The sequence below is a fragment of the Salarias fasciatus genome, chromosome 3, assembly GCF_902148845.1.
Source record: "Salarias fasciatus chromosome 3, fSalaFa1.1, whole genome shotgun sequence".
NCBI lineage: Eukaryota > Metazoa > Chordata > Actinopteri > Blenniiformes > Blenniidae > Salarias > Salarias fasciatus.
This window is the reverse complement of record NC_043747.1, coordinates 27,058,218-27,080,306: the sequence shown is the minus strand read 5'-3', so window position 1 is coordinate 27,080,306 and position 22,089 is coordinate 27,058,218. Positions and strand designations below refer to the sequence as shown.

General features: G+C 45.0%; 2 protein-coding genes across 4 annotated transcripts; one reads left to right on the top strand and one right to left on the bottom strand.

Moving 5' to 3' along the window:
- Window positions 1-509: 509 nt before the first annotated feature.
- Window positions 510-14,107, bottom strand: tec (tec protein tyrosine kinase). 2 transcript variants are annotated; one of them, XM_030082455.1, is made up of 18 exons: window positions 14,036-14,107; window positions 11,382-11,570; window positions 10,788-10,889; window positions 9,595-9,676; window positions 9,233-9,361; window positions 7,903-7,955; window positions 7,594-7,778; window positions 6,220-6,285; window positions 4,972-5,026; window positions 4,412-4,509; window positions 3,871-4,004; window positions 3,709-3,783; window positions 3,325-3,496; window positions 2,812-3,028; window positions 2,656-2,720; window positions 2,460-2,578; window positions 2,214-2,371; window positions 510-1,365 (listed from the first exon to the last, which is right to left on the bottom strand). In XM_030082455.1, the coding sequence occupies exons 2-18, from the start codon at window positions 11,517-11,519 to the stop codon at window positions 1,282-1,284; spliced, it is 1,932 nt and encodes a 643-aa protein (XP_029938315.1). In that variant the 5' UTR covers window positions 11,520-11,570; window positions 14,036-14,107; the 3' UTR covers window positions 510-1,281. The 2 variants fall into 2 exon arrangements, with proteins under 2 accessions (XP_029938315.1, XP_029938322.1); XM_030082462.1 differs by lacking the exons at window positions 11,382-11,570; window positions 14,036-14,107 and having other exon boundaries at window positions 9,233-9,359.
- Window positions 14,108-15,098: 991 nt separating this feature from the next.
- Window positions 15,099-21,949, top strand: txk (TXK tyrosine kinase). Of its 2 annotated transcripts, XM_030082547.1 has the most exons (16): window positions 15,117-15,256; window positions 16,218-16,266; window positions 16,399-16,456; window positions 16,534-16,668; window positions 16,789-16,853; window positions 16,929-16,988; window positions 17,087-17,141; window positions 17,932-18,011; window positions 18,081-18,205; window positions 18,274-18,348; window positions 18,588-18,759; window positions 19,056-19,272; window positions 19,409-19,473; window positions 20,529-20,647; window positions 21,219-21,376; window positions 21,620-21,949. In XM_030082547.1, the coding sequence occupies exons 1-16, from the start codon at window positions 15,244-15,246 to the stop codon at window positions 21,689-21,691; spliced, it is 1,518 nt and encodes a 505-aa protein (XP_029938407.1). In that variant the 5' UTR covers window positions 15,117-15,243; the 3' UTR covers window positions 21,692-21,949. The 2 variants fall into 2 exon arrangements, with proteins under 2 accessions (XP_029938414.1, XP_029938407.1); XM_030082554.1 differs by lacking the exon at window positions 16,218-16,266 and having other exon boundaries at window positions 15,099-15,256; window positions 21,620-21,946.
- The last annotated feature ends 140 nt before the right edge of the window (window positions 21,950-22,089 follow it).

The following is a 22,089-nucleotide window of genomic DNA, read 5'->3' as shown; positions in this document are numbered from 1 at the left end:
GTCTCCTGAAGACTAGACTCTGGGGAGTTGCAGGAAATTCAAACGTTCAGTTTTCTTGGAGATGTTCTCCGGTCTCGTTTCCATTTTGAGAAAAACTGCTAAATTGCACTTTTTTCTGAATTAATGAGCATGAAAGCACATTGTGTGAAGGTGTAATCTACCAAAATTCAGCTGATCTCTTGCACTGCGCACTGAACATCATTTTGTGAGATATTGCTTGAGGTTTGGCTCAATGTGTTCACCAAACATACAAAAAAAAAAGTCAAAAAGATCAGTTTCTGTTATTGGAAGAGAGTCCATGGAGTTGAAAATTATCCAAATTTGGCAAGTTCTAGAAATTCTTTCCAGGTCTGACTTATGTTGATGGTTGCAGCTACTTTGGAAGGAACAAGAAGAAATCTGGAAGTTATGAAATGTAGTCAGTTGTCTAATAAAGGATTAACCTGGAAGGTATTTCCAACCATCCAGAATGTGTTGTATTGGAATAAAGACAAGTCACTTATTCTCAATGAGATGTATAAGAGAATCAGGAGTTTATTGAAAAGACATGAAATCCAAGTCATCCTGAAAATTCCTCCTCACTTTTTTTTCAAATTAACATTTGAACTGTTGAGCTATAACCACTTCCAAAGCTTTTCACCTTGTAAAACAAAACCAAAGCAGTTCATCCTTCAGTTGAGACTACGTTTCCTCATTTAAAAAAAAAAAAAAAAAAAATACTTGTCAATGTTAAAAGAACGGAGCGCTGTGGAGAACCACGGTCTGATTCAGTCAAGTACACCAGGTTCGTCAACATTCTCAAACATTTCCCACAACATTAGACTGAGCCCCTTTGGCCCGATTCAATTACTTCAACAAACAAGAAAGTGCGTAGATGCAGTCTGATCAGTTCATCGTCATGTCAGTTTGGATCTCTTTAGAACAAATCCTCTGAGAGATTGTTCTTACATTCATTACATTTTCAAACAATATGCAGAAAGCAATGGAAATTACACAAAATATTTTAGCTAAATCAGACAAAAAGAGAAAAGAAGCATCCCAGGAGGTGTTTTGGTGGGAAGCTTTAAATTCAATACGTCTGTTTTCACTGTCCTGTCACTGACAGGTCTGGCGTTGCGGTGGGAATTCGTCATGAGTTCTAACTTCTCATCAATTGGAGCAGACATCCGTGGCGTTTGGTCCATCCCATGTGGAACAGAACGTCCTAGAACCCTTGAAATCGTTCAGCTGCCACAAATTAGTCGATGCAAGTGAGCGGGATCCGCAGAAGCGTCTGATTGGTCAGTTGGCGGGAAGTTCCTCGCCCTCCAGTGCGTCACAGATCATTCGGCAGAGCTGAGAGAACGACGGCCGCTTCTCCGGTTTCTGCAAGAACAGGACAGAGGAGTGTCAGAGCACTGAGAGCTCCTTCCTCTTTACCCAAGATCCTGTTTTCATCATCAGTGTTGAAAAACATGACACTGTGTGTTTTGGGCGTCATGACAACGGTGCTCACAGCAACTAAACACACAATTTTGTGAAAATGTGTCAATTCAGTCTCCATGGAAACGGGAGAAAACAGAACTGTCTGCAAATGCTCAGGCTCCCTTTCCTTGTAGATGGTGGAAACGCAACTGCTGGGCATGTGCAACATGGCTGAAATAAACAGTAGTTCTACACATGCTCAATAGATGGACAGTAGGAATAATGTTTTCCTCCACACAGTCATGACAACCAGTCCATATTTTCCTGGTCCTGGTCCTGGTCCTGGCCCTTGTCCATATTCTCCTTGACTTTATGGTTTAGGAGTTGACAGTCACTGTAAAAATAATCCAACTTGGTGTTCTGTCCATATGAATGTCTGTGTTCTCCAGTGTTAATGTTTAGAGTGTGTTGTTCTCTGCAGCAGGTGTGTGTGGTTTCATTACAAAAACAAACAACAGCACCAACTAGTGGACCTACATGAGACCTAAGTTATTTTCAGTGTCTCTGCCATGGAAATGACTATCGTTATCAGAATGTAGCTGTGTAAATGGGAATATTTTCTGTAAAGAAAATGCAAAAACTATTTCTGACAAATGATTTCACCCAAAACACTGTGGAATGAAACTGGTCCAGGAGGATGGTTGAAGTCACTTGAAACTAAGTTTCGTTGTTGTGTAAATGCAAACGTTTTCTTAAAAGAGAACGCACAAACTGTGCTTCAAGAGTTTGAAAGTCGGGGCCTCACTCACCTCCTGCCAGCAGAGCAGCATGATGTCATAGATGGTGGGCGTGGCCATATTGGGCCTGGGCAGCCGCTGGCCCATTGATATGAGGGAAACCACCTCGCTGTTGGGCTTCTTGTCAAACGGCATTCGTCCCTCAGTGAAGACCTCCCACATCAAGACCCCTGGACACACCAAAACACTGTGAGGTTCACGTTAATCTCTCTCTCTACGTCTTTCCATTCCCTGTAATCTCAACCAAAGCACGCCCACCGTACGACCAGACGTCCGACTTGCTGCTATACTTGCGGAAGTTCAAGACCTCCGGCGGAGACCACTTGACGGGGAACTTGGTGCCCGATGAGCTGGTGTACTGGTCATCTAATACGTATCTACATGGACAATGTCAGTGTGAGCTGCGAGTCACCGCAAACACAAAATAAAATGGGCTGCAGGCGCAAGCTCGTACCTGGTCATGCCGAAGTCCGACACCTTCACCACCAGACTGTCGTTCACCAAGCAGTTTCGAGCCGCCTAGGAAATTCAAGAAAGACATGAAAGAACAGAGGAAAACTTGGAGAACGACGCTAGAGAGCCAATGGGAGGGTGAGAGTAGAACATGTACCAGGTCTCTGTGGATGAAGTTGTTGGACTCCAGATGTTGCATCCCTTCGCTGACATCCTGGCAGATGCTGAGGAGGGAGTCCAGGCTGAAGGTGCCCCGCTGCTGCAACAGGAAGTTCAGGAGGCAGCCTCTCTCCATGAACTCTGTGACGAGGTAGATGGGACGCTGCTGGCTGCACAGGCCATACAGCTGCACCAAGTTGGGGTGGGACAGTCTCCTGGGAAGGAAGACGTTTTAAAGTCGACAGAATCTTGCTTGAATTGATCAGAAAATATGGTTGGACTGTCACATTTGAGGTCGTGGGAACAGACCAGAGGTTTGACAAATATTCGATTTTATTAAATGTTTTTTATAATGTTTGAGTGCACAATCAAATAGCACCCCCAGGGTAAAACAAGGGTAAAACTGAAAGTCTGAGGGTAACTTTGGCCCAATGACCTTGGTGGACCCGGCTTTCTCCTTTATTTCCTCTCTTTAGACCCAATTCTGCCTTTTTCATTCACGCGCCCTCACATCATGACTTTGGCCTCCTCGATGAAGTCCTCCTCCAGCATGGCGCCCTCCTTGACGGTCTTGATGGCCACTTTGTACTGAGCCCTCCACTTCCCGAGCCTCACCACACCAAACTGCCCACCACCTAGCTCCTTCATGAAGGTCAGATCTCTGGGGTTGATCTCCCATGTTTCTGAACAGAGAAGAAAAAACAAGAAACTTCTTCAGTGTTCTTTCATCAGACAAGTGAACCCATCTGGTAACTGCAACAATGGCTTGGTTAGATGTCAGAGTTGTAGATCTAAGTTCTAGGACGTGTCAGGGCTGTAGAATAAAAGTGATTCATTCCCAAATGAAAACACATAGAACTACACTCAGGTTCCATTTAGCTGGTTCTGGACTTACCATAGCTGAATCCAGCAGTGGACGGAGCTGATCCATCCTCCTGTCCCACCGGGTACCTCAACCTGGTAATGAGACCTGAGACAGAGCAAGGACTAGAAAACAGTCAATAAGAAAAAAACTGTGTTCTAAGGTTCTGAAAGATGGGAGGGAGCGATGCTCAACCTGCTGCGTTGTGTTTGTGGTACTCGATGAGCTCAGGGATGGAGTTGAACAGGTGCTTCTCAGACAGGTAGAACTGTTTGGGGGAACCTTTGGTATCCTTAATGTAGTAATGTTTGATCAGAGTGGCTCCCTCCCTGCAGACACAACAACAAAACAGATGTTCAGTATTCTTCTAGCTGTGCCCAAATAACGTCAGGCTGTTTTACTAAAGTCAACTTCAGTGGCTTAAGCCCCGCCCCCTTCCCCCCTACATCAACCAGTCACTACAAAAGCACAGTTAGCTACATTTCATGGGGACCTGTGATTGGCTGATGTGTGAAGTGTGCGAGAGAGGTAGCAAAATTTAACTAGACACAACGTGCTAGCAGTAATTAAGTAACAAACATAATGTGATGGATAGCGTTGGTATCACTGAGCCAGTTCCAGCATGCTAACCATCAGTGAGTGAGAAAGATAGGTAGCATCATTAGCATTATATACGTAGCTAGACACAGCATGCAGGGAGTAGTTCATTAAGTGAGACAGGTAGCATTAGCATTACTTAGCGTTATTGTTCCCTGTGGCAGACTTGGTGTACACGGACACGGTGTAGGTTCCCGGAGTGCTGGACTCTCTCACGATGAAGGCTCCCACTTTATCCTGAAGGTGGCGACACAACAAAGAACACATCAAATTTCTATCACTTTACAGTGTTGTGACCAAGTCCCTGCTTCCCAAGTCCTGAGTCAAGTCCCAAGTCCTGAGTCAAGTCCCAAGTCCTGAGGCAAGTCACGAGTATTGAGCCAAGTCCCGAGCCAAGCTCCAACTCCCAAGCCAAGTCCCAAGTCCTGAGTCAAAATCCAAGTATTCCCATTTAGAACTCAGGTCTTAGCACTGAAGTCCTGAATTGAGTCCTGAGTCAAATTCGAACTATGTGAGAGTTTTCAGCAACGGTGCTAAAAAATTACACAACATGACACCAATCTGGCTATTTGAAATTTGATTATATGATGTAACTTGTGCTAATGTATCTAATAATATAGCACACATTAAAGAATTACCATTAAAAATACTACTTAGTTACACTGATTTGATGAGTTACTTCCGAATCCAGATACTGACCTCCTTCTTCAGCAGCTCCTCAGCTTTGTTCCTGTTGACTTGTTTCCCAAACCAGCTATTACAAACAAACAAACAAATTGAAAAAAGTTAACAGATACAAAGTTGTTAGTAAGGGATGCTAAATGTGCCGGCAGGACATAAAATAAACAAAGATACTAATACTAATACTACCATTACTACTACTCCTAATAATAATAATAACACATTTATTTTGTATCGCACTTTTCCAAGACACTCAAAGAAGCTAAAAACAAAGAAACACAGAGGTCATAAAGAAGAGCAGGTAAAGAGTAGTGAAATATTAAAAGCTATCTAGTGAACAGGTAGATTTTAGGAGGTATTTGATTGTGGAATGGTTGGAGCAGAGTTGGATGGGCAGTGGGACAGAGTTCCAGAGGGTGGAGCAGCAGCAGAAAATGTTCTGTCCCCCCAGCTTCAGTGTCTTGTTCTGAATGGTGGAGCGAGCGGGTGAGAGGAGGAAGATCGAAGGCTGCAGGAAGGGGTGTGGACCTGGAAGAGGGCTGTGAGGTAGGAGGAAGCCTGGTGATAGAGGTGAGCAAGACGAAGGAATGTGGGCCTGGAAGAGGTTGTTTGAATTGTCGTTAGTTGTTTTGCATCCAATCCTCTATTCTATTGGAGAGCCAGTTTGAGAGAGAGAAGGTGGAGGAGGTGATGGATTTGGTGGAGATGTAGAGTTAGAAATCATCAGCGTAACAGTGGAACTGAAACACAAAACAGTTGCATTGCTGAAAGTTCCTAAGTAGATTATCAGTGAATACCAGTTTATATCAATGTTCAGCAAATTCATATTGAGTCATTGGTATGGAATGCTAAGTTTTGGCAAACATGTTGTAATTATTCCATGGACATTACCAAGTAGGCACAATTAACGCAAGCGGATGCAAAATGGATGATACGTTTCTGATATCCAATGCTAAGAGGATGCTAAGAAGATGGTAAGCATGACCCGGAGGATTCAAGGTGGAAACTGACTGGATGAGAAGTTGGTGGTCAGTGATGTTGAGTGGAAGCTCAAGGTGGCTAAGCAGTTCTAAGAGGATGGAAAGTAGATGCTCAGGGCTGCCAAGTGAATAGAATAGAACAGAATGGAATAGAATAAGTATTAGTAAGAAGATACTATGGGCTAATGAGTGTTTTCAAACTTGATGCCAACATAGTGACTCTACATGCAGCCAGAATGGAGTGTTAGCATGTAGCATCACTACTGAGATCAGAAATGCAACTCACGCAAACTGCACAAGGTTCCCGGATGTTTTCTCCGTGACGTAGTTACTCGGGATGTAGCCTTCCTCACTGCAGCAAAAACAAAAATGACAAACAAAGGAGGTGTAAAGAAACAATTCTTTCCGTTCCAGTTACTTTGACCAAATTTACTCGACAATGTATGACACTTTTTGAAAACTGCTCCCAAAGGTGGAACTTTTTGACAACGCTCCCTCTCCATGGAAAAATGTAACTTTCTGAAAATGCTCCGATCAACTACATCATTTTCAGTGTTCCTGCTGTTTCCGTGGAAACAGACACTGTTATTCAAAATATTGTGGAGTAGGGGTGTCTTCAAATATTCGACAATTCGATGATCCGTTCGAAGGGGCCTGATTCGAAGGCCAATCATACAGTCGAAGCATCACAATATGTGGTTATGAAACGAGGACCATTCCATTACAGCTGTATGGGGGTGCTGAATGACTGATTTTACATAGAATTGCTTGTTTTTTTCCAAATAAACATGATATAAAGCCTATTTGATATACATGTTAGCCTATCAAATACACTGTGGAAAAATTTACTTAACTTGGACTTTTATTCAATATTCGATCTATTTAGTGTTTGTGAATGAACCACCATGGTGAGTGGCACAATCTGATTTTGCATAGAGCTCCATCACAGAGCAGCATGTTGGTGGTGATTTAGCTTAACTTTAAAAAGCTCACAATGTCGGGAAGAAAACTTCAGCAGTGTGGAAACATTTTGATCAAGTCAAAGATGATCCAAAAAAAGTCAAATGCAAGTTGTGTCAGCAGCTCCTTTCATATCACTCCACAACAGCTAACATGACTTTTCCACCTTAAACGGGTAAGTAGCCAGATAATTGGGCTAATAAAAGACTGTTCTGTTACTCACTTCTCATTTTTAATGTAACTCTAGTACGCCAGGCATTATATCATGCTATGTGGGCTTATATGAGATATAATTATTTTTTCTAGATTCAACCGCAATATCAGAGTGGTGGCAGCTCATCAAGCTAATTTGTTTAATGGTTAGAGTTACCGACACTTTGTTCCAGTGTGTGTTTCAGTTGTGTGTAGGAAAAAAATAAAAGTGCTGTTTTACCTGCCTGCGCAGTTTTTTTTATTACTGCAACATTCTGCTGTCGCCTATATTCAAATGATTACTAAAAAAAAAAAAAAAAAAAAAAAGCTGATAACTTCGACTAGCAATCGACGATCGGCAGGATCGGATGAATCAGATTTCACTATGTAAATTCTTAGTCGTGGACACCTCTAGTAAACGGTGCCCAGCCCAGTGCTCGATTGGAAGTGGAACTCCAGCTGTATTCGCTTCCACATACCGTTGCTCTGATATTTTATGTGCACTCACCCGTACTTGTTGCGTGCTTTGTACCAGTTGATGTCACATTTCTCCTCGATGACGTACTCGTCACCTCTGACCAGACGCAGGTCGTGTGGCTCGGTGCCGGGGAAGTCATAGAGAGCGACGACCACCTGCCCCTCCTCGTCCCTGCTGGACTGGGGGATGGGCGGGGCGGGGCGAGGCTGCGGGACCTGCAAGGATGACGTAACGCCTGGAGACCTCCACCTGTGTGTGTGTGTGTGTGTGTGTGTGTGTGTGTGTGTGTGTGTGTGTGTGTGTGTGTGTGTGTGTGTGTGTGTGTGTGTGTTGGAGTACCTTCTCTTCTTTACACTCGTCTAGAGGAACTGGAGGTAGAGGCTTTCTGGAAACTAAGGATGACAAAAAGATAAAGAACTGTTTACCTTTTCATCTTGTACAGTCGTAAAATGTGTCACCTGACCTGAAACAACAGATTGCACACACACACTCACACACACTCACGAACACAGGTCTACTTCGATGTTGCATGGAGATGCAGAAGCTACCAGTCATTTGGTGCATTATCGCAAAAACTGTGTGATCGTAGCATCCCACTGTCACCGCATCCTGCTCCAGTTCCATCCATCTTGTTTCTCTTCGTTCCAGTTGTAGTCCTATCCATGTTTCCTCCCCCACTCTGGGGAACGCTTCCCAGCAGTCATTTCCTCCAACTTCCAGACTTTCAACTGTGAGAGAACTCCTTACACCTCTGCATTTCCTTCCCCTTCCTCCTCACACAACCTTCCTGGCAGTCACTGCCGAAACTGTGCAGTAGATACACTCCACTGTATCCTCTCCCCACTCCAGTCACATCCCTCCTCGTCCTTCTCTACCTCCCAGTTGTGCTCCTGTACACAAATAACTGCTGGCCTCTGAGGCAGGTCATTAATATATTTCTTAAATTCTCCTAGCATCCCAGCGCAGCAGCCAGATTACTGCCTTGCCACTGGCTGAGCCTGACTCCCCAGTACACCCAAGTCATTTTCCACTTCCTCCCATGCAAGCCCACCAACATCCAGGAGGAGAGCTGCAGCTTAAGCGACGATTTGAATTCTTTCTGTTCTTGATTTAACTTCCATTGAGGCATCAACAACCCCTGCAATAAGCCCACCATTGCTTTCTCCTCCTCCACCAGTCCTGGTCGTCCACGGCTCCACTCCCACTACCTGTCGCCTCACTTCTCTCTGCTTGTTTCCAACTTTCCACCACCTCAGCATTAGAGATCTTACTCAGTCCCAATCTCTTTCACCTTGAATTCCATCCCGTCTCTACTACACCCTACTACTCCACCAGCCCATCCCCCCTGATCCTTCTGACCACCAATTCTTCCGTTTCTTACAAACAGACTCAGCAAAGCTTCTCACTTCTGTTCCACCCTCACTATGAGCCGATTCAGACCTCCATTGCTCCAGGGCACATCTCCCAGCAGTTACTCCAGACCCTTCAACCAACCCCCAGCCCAGAGGCCCCATCATGAACACCTTCTGCATTTTTCTTGGTGAGCAGTGAGGCTGCCATGGAGATAAAGAAGCTGCAAGCATGTGGTGAAGTTGCCATGGAGATAAAGAAGCTGCAGGTGTGCAGTGAGGTTGCCATGGAGATGAAAAAGCTGTGGTGTGTGTCTTACCATCTCCGGCAGGGTTGTAGGCCTCGCAGCCCAGCGCCTGTTTGTCCACCTGACCACAGCACTGCCACAGCCCGTCCTGCCAGAACTGAGGGTGGAACTTCACCAAGACCCCCGGGTTCTCTTTTATCTCTAGGCAGTGCACACACATACATACACACACCAGAGAAACAAAGGAAAGTTAAAAGACCTTCTCTTCTTTTGTCACTTCATGTTTCACTATAACTTGTCATCATGACCCATTCGCTCTCTCTCTCGCTCTCTCTCTCTCTCTCTCTCTCTCTCTCTCTCTCTCTCTCTCTCTCTCTCTCTCTCTCTCTCTCTCTCTCTCTCTCTCTCTCTCTCTCTCTCTCTCTCATACTCACCATCTTTGAGTCGTTGGACCCAAACATTCCTCCTGTAATTACTCGGAGCGAACACGTACAGTATGTTGGCTTCGTGCACCACCTGAATGGGATGGACACACACACACACACACACACACACACACACACACACACACACACACACACACACACGTGTGTATCTATATCCTCGTGGGGACCTTCCATTGACTCCCATTCATGTCTAACTCCTAACCCTAACCCTTACCCTAACCCTAACCCACACCAAAACAATGCGTAGCCCTAAAGAAATGTTTTTGCACTTTTACTTTTTTCAGTAACAACAACATGGTCAAGAAAACACTGTTTCCCCTCATGGGGACCGAAAAAATGTCCCAACAAGGCACATCGTGCCAGGTTTTCCTATCCTTGTGGGGACATTTGGTCACCCAGGGCAGTAAACTGGCCGGGACATAATTTTTGGAAACTCGTTGTGTCAACGTAAAACTGCACCAAAACAAAAACATCAAAATGATGCAATTTTTCATCTGAAGTGTCACGGAAACACCGGGCTGAAATGTTGCTACAGGTGGGTTCCTACTTAGACGGGGTATTTTTTGAAACCGAGAAGAAACAAGAAACTGAGGTATACGAGTCCAAATGCAGAATATGAAGAGTGATTAAAGATCAGCGTGATCATGTAAATGTGATAGTGAACATGCAAATATGACCTCTGATCCCTGAGTAGACCAGAAGGAGGCCAGAGAGGCCCTCAGGACCCAGACAACCGGCAGCCATCCCAGAGCCCAGATCCCAGCCTCCAGATATTGGAAGTCGGAAGGGGAAAGCCCCGGCCAGGAAACCCCAGCGGCCATAGGGCCCAGGTCCCAGGGAGCCAAGACCGGCAGGCGCCGCCCCCCGTCCCCCCCGGGCACTGGATGCCCGGGGCTGGCAGAGCCGAGAGCCCAGGGCCCAAGAGCTCAAGAGCCAACCCCACCCACTCAGGCAGAGGGCCATGACCATACCCAGAAGAACCGGCCCACATGGGTGGTTACCCGCCCCAGGCCAGCGCCCCCCTTGTTGATGGGTTTTACCTGGAAGGGGTATTTGTGGGCGGGTTCCTACTTGGACTTGGTATTTCATGGAGGGGTTCCTACCTGGACTGGGCATTTATTGATGGGTTCCTACCTTGGCGGGTTCCGACCTGCACAGGGTATTCATTGATGGGTTCCTACCTGGAAGGGGTATTTGTAGGGACAGGGGATTTTCCCTCCAGCCTTGACGACCTCCACACAGCTGATGCTGCTCAGCTCGATCAAGCCCCTCCTGAACTTCTTCTGCAGAGTCACAGCAGATCGTCATCTTCTTTTTACGACTCGTTATTGTTCCGCTCGGCTATTTGACAACTTTATTTATTAGCTTTTACAACCTTAGATTTGAAAAACAAGCTGTTGGTTCCTTCAGCGGGCTTTATTGTGAAAGGAACATGGTCGATAAACAGACTGAGGAAGTCGCCGGTTAGCTTAGCTCAGCTAAAGACCTAACATGAAATAATAATCACTCTTTGCTTTGAAACAATTAAGCTAAATAACCATAATTCATGAATCAATAAATGTTTATTTTTCATCTTAATTGTTTTAAAATCAAAATGTGAATAATATTTAATTTTCGGTCTTCATGCTAAGCTAAGCTCTATGGCTAGTTAATAAAACAAACAAGAGTGGACAGATCTGTACCTTTATGTCAAATTTTTTTGTTCCTTTTACAATAAAGACTCTGTTCATCATATGATTGACGGTGTTATTTTATTTTGGTCGGAGAGCACAGACCTCGGCTCGGCCATCGTAGTACGTCAGCTGGCTCTTAGTGAGGACGAACAGCCTCTCCTTGTAGTTCAGAGGCGACATCCTCTTCTTCTGCTGCGACCGCTTGATCAGCCGCTCCTCCAATAGCGGCTCGGCACTCATCCTGGCCCCGCCCACACACTCAGCCCATTGGTGGATTTGATCAGACTGCGCCTGAACGTAACACGGCGGGAAACACGTTAAGTATATATAGACATACACACAGAGTCAGCCAAATACACACCAGAGGAAAAGGAAAACCTGTGTGGATACATGACTTTATTTTGACTGAAATGCAATTAATTATTGCGGGCCTGTCAAAAAAAAACCTATATTATTGTACAATTACAATTAGTTGTCGCAAAGAAATAGGAGAGAAAACTCAGAACTCAGACAGCTGTATTGTTGCACTTTTTTTTGCTTTCACATTAATTAAGCTTTCTGAGTTAATTATAGTTTTCAGTCGTAATAGGCAAACATGACCAGCAAACATGAGCATCTCTGCTTTTTAATGTTGGATGGTTCAAATTCCACATTTGTGGAACTTTTTATAATTGAAACACACGCTCCAATTAAATTAAAAGATTCAGAATAAAACACTGATGTACATTAAATTGGTGATTTTGTGTACTGATTGCTATTAGTTATATGATTCATTTGGATTAATTCCTGTCAGATTTGCAATTCATTAGTTGTTTTCTTGTAGACTGAAGCCATTAATTAACATCAATTTCAGTGCATTAATGGCCAGGTTTCCATGCAAGCTGTAATTCTGAATAAATGTTAATCTTGCTTTAAATGATTATTCTGTACAGGGAGCTCATCGCGGGATTCACCACCTGGAGCAGGGACAATGGTCTTATTCTGAACACCTCGAAGACGAAGGAGATGATCATTGACTTTGGCAGGAAGCCCTCCCATCAACCTGTCATCATCGACGGAGAGAGTATTGAGGTTGTTCACACCTATAAATACTTGGGTGTGCACCTTGACCACAAACTGGACTGGTCGGAGCAGGCTCGGGCCCTGTATAAGAAAGGACAGAGCAGGCTGTTTTTCCTGAGGAGACTTAAATCCTTTGACGTGTGTGGTGACATGCTGTACATTTTCTACCAGTCTGTTGTTGCAAGTGCTGTTTTCTTTGGGGTTGTCTGTTGGGGCGGCAGTATGACAAAAAGAGACAGCAATCGGCTGGACAGACTGATCAGGAGGTGTGCGTCTGTGATGGGGAGGAAGGTGGACTCTGTTGGAGCAGTCTTGGAGAGGAGGATGAGGGCCCTAATGCAGAGTATCTTGAGGAACTCCAAACATCCACTGCACGACACAGTTGCAGCTCAAAAAAGTGAGCGGAGTAACAGGCTCCTGTCACTGCGCTGCAGAACTGAGCGCTTCAAGAGGTCGTTCATCCCCTCAGCAATCAGGCTGTATAACAGATGTGCCTGAGCCAAACCAAGTACAATCCGAGCACTTGTATTTATTGTACTGTTGTTATTTATTTGCATGTGGATGATCTGTGTGCTGCTGGACACCAGAATTTCTCCCTTGGGAGATTAATAAAGTTGTATCTATCTATCTATCTATCTGAATGAAGTTTCTGGTTTATTTTGATTTGAAATAATTCCTCATCGGGAACCTGTATTACATTGTAAATGAACTGCAGTCGTTCTGCCTGTGCATCTTTAACGCATTCCACAATTTCACATTAGGAGTTTTAAATTGTAACTCTCCTCTCAGATCGTAGCTTCTCTCTTTCGCAGAACTATTGTTCATTATTATCCAACAATAAGTCATTCTTTGCTTTATGGATTATTTGAAAACTTTTAAACTCCACCAGATCTACGAACTGTAAAGTTTTTCACTGTAAATATAGTGGGCTGGTTTCCACTTCCTTAATTCAATTCATATTGCAGAATTAAAAGCGTTTATTGATTTGAAGCATATTTTTCCAAACTTCCACAAGATAAAATCAGTGAGTTGTAAAGAAAATAGTCTAGATATTCTGTTTGAACGTGTTTTATTAGAGGCTTCCAGTAAATTTTCTCATCAATTTTTACTCCTCGAAGAATGCTTTGATTAAACATTTTGAGCTCTATACCCTTTATCTAACTTTTGTTTGACATAGATTTAAATGATCTACCTTAGAGCTATATTCTTTCTTATTTTTAATTTATTTATGTAATATATTTTGTTGATGTTCTCCATTTCCTTTTATTCGAGCTGATCTATGCCTGCAGTCTGTCTGTTCAAACAGCAGAACAGACAATAAAACTCACTTTGACTTTGGACTCGGTTTAAATTGTGAATAAGTTCCGCAGCAGCATAAATCAATTGTCGCAAGGGACGCAGGAGCGCGCACTTTGCACCGCGGGGGCGCGCACACCTGCTCAGGTGTTTGCTTCAAAACTCTCCGTTAAATCTGTCACGAAAAAAAACTCAATAAAGTACCATTTCACAGAGGGAGACGAGCAGACCCGTGAAAACCACGACTTCTAAACTCCGAGACTTTCACACGAGCACAGCAGCAGGGCACTTTTCCCAAAACTCACGTTTTGCGCAACCGCAGATTTTAATAAAAATAACTTAATGCAGCGCAAACATCCCGCAGGAAGAAGAAAAATGGTTCTATTGGGTCAATTTACCTGATTTTCTGGAGTTATTTCTCTCCTGGACCCCCGGAGAGCGGCGACAGAGAAGGCTGCGGGATTCAGGAAATGAACACACACACACACACACACACACACACACACACACACACACACACACACACACACACACACACACACACACACACACACACACACACACACACACACACACACACACACGCACACACTTCCTGTGCTCAGGCTGTGCCAGAGTGTGAGGTCAGCGGCTATTGTTTCTCTACTTTTTCTGGTTTCACTCTCTTACTTAACGGAGTAATAAGTAATAATAAAAAAATAAACATTTCTACTTTTTCATCTGAAAAAATGACTATGATATTTTAAGTATTTTGTTTAGAATATTTTTTTAAATTGTTATCATTTTGACCAAAAGCAGCTTTAACAGCGACATAAACTCCAAATTTTTTTTTTATAGAATTCTACAAATACTACCTGTGCGATGCATTCAGGGGACGTCTGTAAATTTGTAACTTCTACTGGACCCAGACCCTGAACTGAACCCAGACCCTGAAGTGGAATGAACTGGACCCAGACCCTAAACTGGAACCAGACCATGAACTAGGGCCAGACCCTGACTTGGACTGAACTGGACCCAGACTGTGAACTGGACCCAAACCCCAAACAGGACCCAGACCCTGAACTGAACCCAGACTCTGAACTGGAATGAACTGGACCCGGACCATGAACTGGACCCAGAGCCTGGACTGGAGCCAGACTCCTCAGACCGACTACATCAGTCTGAATTCTTGTTTGATCATTTTCTTGAATTCACCTTTGAGGTGATTTTCTTGATAAATATTTGAACGTTGCGTCAAACTGAGTGAAAACTGGATTCTGGACCAAATGCTGAACCTGTCTGCGGGTGAAGGCCGGACTGATTCAGTTTTTCTGGTTTGAGTTTCAGAGACGGATGCTCTGTGGTTTCCTTCACGTCATTCTTTCACTTCCTGTCCTTTCTTTTATCTTCTCTCTCTCTCTCTCGCTCTCTCTCTCCTTCTCTCTACCCTCATCGAAGCAGAGGAGCTTCTCTTCCTCTTCCTCCTCCTCCTCGTCCTCCTTCCGTCTGCGTCTTTCTTTTGTTCGAGGTGTCGCTGGCAGCACATTGCAAAACCTTCCACCTGACGGAGGAGAGAACCCGGAGCCGAGGGAGAGGAGGAGGAGGAGGGGGAGGAGGAAGAGCAGCCATGATCCAGTCTGGTGAGTAGCTGTGGAGAACCAGAGGTTCCTGAACCCGCCGTAGAACCGGTTCCAGTCGAGCTGCTTCGACGGGTTTGTTCTTGGGTTGAATCGAGATGTTCAGCTGCTGAACTTTCAGTTCTGTTCGTCACAGAAAAGGGAAACCAAAAGAGCAAGTCCATCTTTTCTTCAGACAAGTTTTTCATGTTTGTGCTCTGCTCTGTTTGCACAAAGTTTCAGGTAAAAACACAAAGTTTCGTGTTGAGATGTGAAAACGTCTGTTTCCATGGCAACGGCAGAAACCCTGAAAACAGGTGTTGAAATGAGACATTTGTGTAAACATTTAGTTTCTCTTTGATTCAGGCGATCATGCTTTTAAAGCACACATTTTAAATGATCCGACCACGTTTCCATAGCAACAACACATCGCCATACAGGACAAGCTAGCCTGTCCCACGACGGTTTGTTGATTGGTTTATTGACCGGTCAGTCGCTCTCAAACTCCAGCGAACTTTTAGGCCCCGTTTCCATGACAACCTTTTCCAATGTTAAATGCACTGTCTCAAGAAAGTTTCACTTTTACAACAACAACTTTCTGAAAATGATGCCCGTTTCCATGGAAACATGGACACTCCACTTGCTCCTTCTAATGGAGACACGTCACCTTCTCCTGGATGGCGATGTGTTGTTGCTATAGAAACAAACGGAGGTTACCCACAAAATGCCCAAAACGACGTGAGGTTGTTTACGTGTGTGTGTGTGCGTGTATGTGTGTGTGTTACAGTCAGGATGCGGACTAACACTCTTTTTAAAATGGAACACAATAGAATAGAATGAAACAGTATAGAGTGGAATAGATTAGAACACTGTAGTGCAGATAGATAGATAACAACAGCGTAGAGCAGAATAGACTCGACTAGCATAGAACAGAATATCTTGAGAAGTTTTCATGAGTGACTGTTTCTGATGTTTTTCCTCACAGATCACTCCACACACTCCTTGTTCTGCTGCTGTTGTGCCCTTCACACCAGGTACACACACACATGCACATGCACACACGTACGCACTGTTGCACTTTTTAATAACCTTTGTGTGATTTCCATGTTGCTCTGTTCATGCTGATCTGAAAATCCCACACACTCACACACACACTCTGATTTCAGGGCAACCAGCACGCGCCTGCAGCTGGGCGGCCGCCAGCGACCGGGTCAGGCCTGCAGGGTAGGTGGAGGTCTGGTGGGGTCAGGTTTGCCCCTCACTGCTGCTTCATCACCTCACCTCCTCCCTGTGACTGACAGGTGGAGCGCTCCAAAAGGAAACTCCCACACCCACCACCAGAGGGCGAGTACGGCCCGGGGGCGGCGGGCCGCCTCAACGTCATCGCCATGTACGACTTCACCGCCAAGGAGGACACCGACCTGACACTCAGACAGGTACACACACACACACACACACACACACACATAGACAATACACACACACACACACACACACACACACATTGATAATACACACAGACACACGCACACATTGATGGAGCTGCGTGTTTTCAGGGAGAAGAGTACGTCATCCTTCACAAACAGGATCAGCTGTGGTGGCGAGCTCAGGACAAACATGGGTAGGTTCACTCTCAACACACACACACGCACACACACACGCACACACACTGATCTCTTCATTCTTTCTTCTGCAGGAATAAAGGCTTCATCCCGAGTAACTACGTGACTGAGAAAAACAGAATCGAGGCAAATCCGTGTGTTTGGTTTTATATATAAATACAATTTAAAAAAAACAAAAAACTTTTAAGATTCAAGCTTAAAAACGGTCTAATTCTTTCTTGTGTTTTTTGAGGTGGTACTGTAAGAATGTGACCCGGACCGAAGCCGAGCAGCTGCTGCGACAGGAGGTATTTATTACAGGAGACAGCCGTGTTTATTTCGAGTTTCTACTATCACTCCAGAAGACGACAAGAAATGTTTGGACACTGTGCTGGCCTCAGAGTGAAGGGGTGTGGCCTCAGAGTGAAGGGGCGTGGCCTCAGAGTGAAGGGGTGTGGCCTCAGAGTGAAGGGGCGTGGCCTCAGAGTGCAGGGGAGTGGCCTCTGAGGTGCTGCTGCTTCTTGTTCGAAACGTTCTGACTGAAAGTAACGTTTTTCTGCTGCTGGTTGGCTTCAGGAAGTGAACTTTGTTCTTTCTTTTGAAGTATGAAAAGACCTTCCGGCCTCGCTGACACGACACATCTACAATAGAAAAAAGAAAAGAAAAAAAAACACACCAGAGCACACCCTCATATATCTAACTGAACCTTCTGAAATACAAATGAAAACCTTCTGAAACTTCAAACTTTTGAATATTAAGTATTTCAGTCGAATTTTCACATCTAAACAATAGACATTCCATTCAGAAGTAAATTATAAGACTTATATTTTTCACAACAAGTCTAGACAACTGACAATAATGGATAGCTTAGAGGGACCAGTGAAAACTTCTGAAGTGTTTTATGGATCTGTGAAGATGACGACGGTGCTTTGAGCCACTGGAAATGAACATTTCTGAAAATACTCCAACTCTCATTCTCAAAATAAGAACCAATAAGTTTTCACTTGAAACGGGGGCTGAAGGTTTTACATTTTAAAATGGCTCGATTTTTCTTCCTCTTTTTAAAGCGATGACAGAACATGTTGTGCTGGTTTCCAGGATAAAGAAGGTTGCTTTGTGGTGCGGGAGTCCAGCCACCAAGGCGTCTACACCGTCTCTCTGTACACCAAAATGCTGAGGTGAGTCCCGACGACAAACACGCACGCGCCGACGCCGGTTTGAGGCTTGACCTTGAAAACCTTCCACAGCACCGACGGGGACGTCAGACATTATCAGATCAAGGTCAGCGACAGCGGACAGTTCTACCTGGCTGAGAAACACACCTTCGACAGCATCGCCGATGTCATCCGCTACCACGAGCACAACGCGGCAGGTACGTGACTGCTAGCTTACAGCCATGCCGCCACGCTAGATGTTAACACGAGCTGTACCCGTGCGCAGGTCTGGTGACCCGGCTGCGGTACGCCGTGGGACCGATGGGACGGTGTGTTCCCGCCACTGCAGGATTCAGCTTCGGTAAGATGCACAACCGCTTGAATCATACCAACGAAGAAGAAGTTGAAGCATTTGGATCTAGAAGAGTGTGTCAAAGGTTTTCAGCTTGGAGAGTAGTCCAGTTTTATCCCACCCACTCTTTAGCATGTAGCATCAGTGGTGTGTGAGCGCTGAAAGTCGTTGTATGCAAGTCATGTTGAAACTAAAAACCTGCTGGTTTCGGATTTCACTCCGACCCGGTTTCTCTTTCCTCCGTTCAGAGAAATGGGAGATCAACCCCAGCGATCTGACCTTCATGAAGGAGCTGGGCGCTGGGCAGTTCGGCGTGGTGAGGCTCGGGAAGTGGAGGGCTCAGCACAAAGTGGCCATCAAGACCATCAAGGAGGGCGCCATGCTGGAGGAGGACTTCATCGAGGAGGCCAAAGTCATGATGTGAGACCACGTCCAGGTCAAACCAGACCCATCCGGTCCAGCACACTGGCTCAGGTTGCCCTAATAACATAATGCAAGCAAATGATGCAATAAAAATGAGGCTAGCTGTGCATCGTGAAACTTTTAGCTAAACTAGCTGAAGTGAAACCAAACCAATGATGGATTCAGAAAGACGTTTCACTGAACTGTTATCATAATAAAAACATAAATTTTGTGCCTTATCCTCCATGTTGGTCCAGCCGCTCTAGACGGCGTTGCTGGTGCTGACACCTTCTGTCCTGGTCGTTCTCCATCAGGAAGCTTTGCCACCCGAAGCTGGTGCAGCTGTACGGCGTCTGCCTGCAGCAGCGCCCCCTGCTGATCGTGGCAGAGTTCATGGAGAACGGCTGCCTGCTCAACTTCCTGCGGCAGCGGGGCCGGACGCTGAAGGAGGCGTGGCTTCTGTCCATGTGCCAGGACGTGTGCGAGGGGATGGAGTACCTGGAGGCGCATCAGTTCCTCCACAGAGACCTGGTGAGTCGCAGCTGGCTTGGTTTTTCTTTTCCTCGTACAGCTGACCTCCATATTGCACTGGCCGCGTTGCGGCGGCGTCGCCTCCTCCACGGCGGTCTCATGACTCCTCCCATGTGTCTTTTTGTCTTTCGTCCAGGCAGCCAGGAACTGTCTGGTTAACGAGCACAACGTGGTGAAGGTCAGCGACTTCGGTTTGACCCGGTAAAGCTGCTACTTCGCTTCACATCTGACACAGCTGGTCCAGTCCAGTTCACATCCGTCAGTATAGACCAGGACTCTGCAAGCTTTGTGACCAAACGAGCCGTTTTCGGGATTTTCCACCATGTTGTCTGGAGCCGCCAAAGATGCCAAAGATCTGAGAAAAAACAGCAAAATAAAAAAAAAACCTGAGGTCAAATTCATAAAGATTCTATTTTGGAGAGAAATCTGTTTGCTCAAACTTAAAAGTTCACACATTTTTAAAAACTCGCTGTGGCCATATGGATGATCCTACAGACATAAAAATCTCAGGATAAATCCATGAAAGGCTTCTGATGCTCACAGTTAAAAAAAACAAAAAAAAAAAAAAAATCAATTTTACCTCTGGGTTCTGGAGAAACATTTCTTCAACCATACAAATTGGTTGAAGAAGTGCTGATTCACCATCATGGCTGCTGGGTGCAGCTGGCCTCCATGGCAATACACACACCTGTTGAGTACAGCTGGTCTCCGTGGCAATACACACACCTGCTTAGTGCAGCTGGTCTCCGTGGCAACACTGACCTGTTGTGCTGACCGCTCTTTGATTAGTCTGGATTTTTTGCATTACTACTGGAGCTTTATTAATCTTCTCTTACTTTGACTTTACTGCTTTTTAATACAACTTTATTGATACTTCTTTTTACTCTCATTTGTATTTCGGTGATGCCTTTTTATTCTACTTTTTCTTTTTTGGCTTTTAAGGGTCTTTTTTTTTCCAGCTCTTCAAAACTTTTTTTTAATACTTTTCAGTTTTTGTTCAGCTTATCAACCTTTTCTTCACCTTTTTAAGCTTTTTTTCAACCTTTCTACCTTCTTTCACTTTTTTCAGCTTTTTAAAAACTTTTCTCAGTTTCATTAACTTCCCCTGCATTAAAGGTTAGCTTTGTTCAGCTCAGCATTCACACTAAGTTTCTTCAGGAAATGCACATTTTTCTAGTTTCAATTGACTTTATCGTTAATTACATTTTACAGACCTTTCTTGGGATCATTAATCGACACTTTGGTGATGCTTCCAGGTACGTTCTGGATAACCAGTACACCAGCTCCAGCGGTGCCAAGTTCCCGGTGAAGTGGTCTCCTCCAGAGGTTCTCCACTTCAGCAAATACAGCAGCAAGTCCGACGTCTGGTCGTTTGGTGAGGAAACACACGTCCACTTCATCATCTGATTTAAATTAAAAAAAAAAAAAGAAACAGAAAACCAAGCTGAGTTGGACCGTTTCATTCAGGTGGAATCATTTTTCACAGTTGAACTAAAGCAACATAACGTCATGAGAACCTCTGGTAAGTGTTAGCAAGACTGTTTGAGACCTCTGCAGTTAGAGAACTCATTCCCACCGCCGACAAGGAGAGTTTTCAAAGCTGTGTTTTCCCTGTTTCCATGGAGACAGTCTTTTAGAAAACTTCCACCATTGGAGCTGTTGTCAAAAAGTTGTTTTCAGTGACTCTGAGCGGCGTTGTTGTGTAAACCGAAACCCAAAATGGTACAAAGGTTTTGTGTTGTCACCTGAAAACACTGCTGTGTAAACGTGGTGAAGATTTTGTGTAGACATTGTGTTATAGATGCTATTGTGGTGTAAACGTTGTGTAGACATGGTTTTGTGTCGACGTTTTGTAGAGACTTGTGAAGACAGTGTAAGTGTTGACACGGTGTTGTGTAGACGCTGTAGTGTCGACGGTCCTGGTGACCGGAGTCTGATGGTTCCAGGTGTGGTGATGTGGGAGATCTACTCTGAGGGTCGGACCCCGTTTGAGAACCGCTCCAACCTGGAAGTGGTCAACGACATCACCCGCGGCGTCCGACTGTACCGGCCGCACCGCGCCTCGCAGCCGCTCTACGCCATCATGTACCGCTGCTGGCACGAGGTATGTCTGTGAGACAGGTCATGTCATGTCTGAGACAACCTGCTGGATCCTGAAGACACTGCTGAGTGTCTGAACTGCTGATCTCCACACACACACACACACACACACACACACACACCACACACACACACCACACACACACACACACACACACACACACACACACACACACACACACACACACACACACCTGTTGCTTCTGCATTAACTCCTCCTCCTCTTTCTTTTTTGGTGGCGATGAAGAGGCCTGAGGGTCGGCCCAAGTTCTCCGAGCTGCTCGAGGAAATCCAGAAACTGGCAGAAAATCCGGACTAACACACACACAAGCACCTGTCATCTTTCTGGACAAACTGTCTTTTAATTAAACTGTAAATAAATACTTTTATATCAGAACTTTTTTGAAACTTGTTTTGTCAGGAAACACAGACACACACACACAGACACACACATGCACACACGCACACACACACGCACACACACACACACACACAAAACAAATACATTTTTAAATGCATGTACGTGCACAGGTGGACTCCAGGTGGTGCACGAGCACGCGGCGCTCTTCAGTGCACGCGCTCCCTGAGCGGGGATCACATGACAGCGTCCTGTAAAATAAAGCATTTTACTCCGTGAGTTTTGTGCTTTGTTTTAATTCGTTGACGTCCCCTCCGGGACTCGAACCCGAGACCATACAGGAACAGCCGTGGCAAACG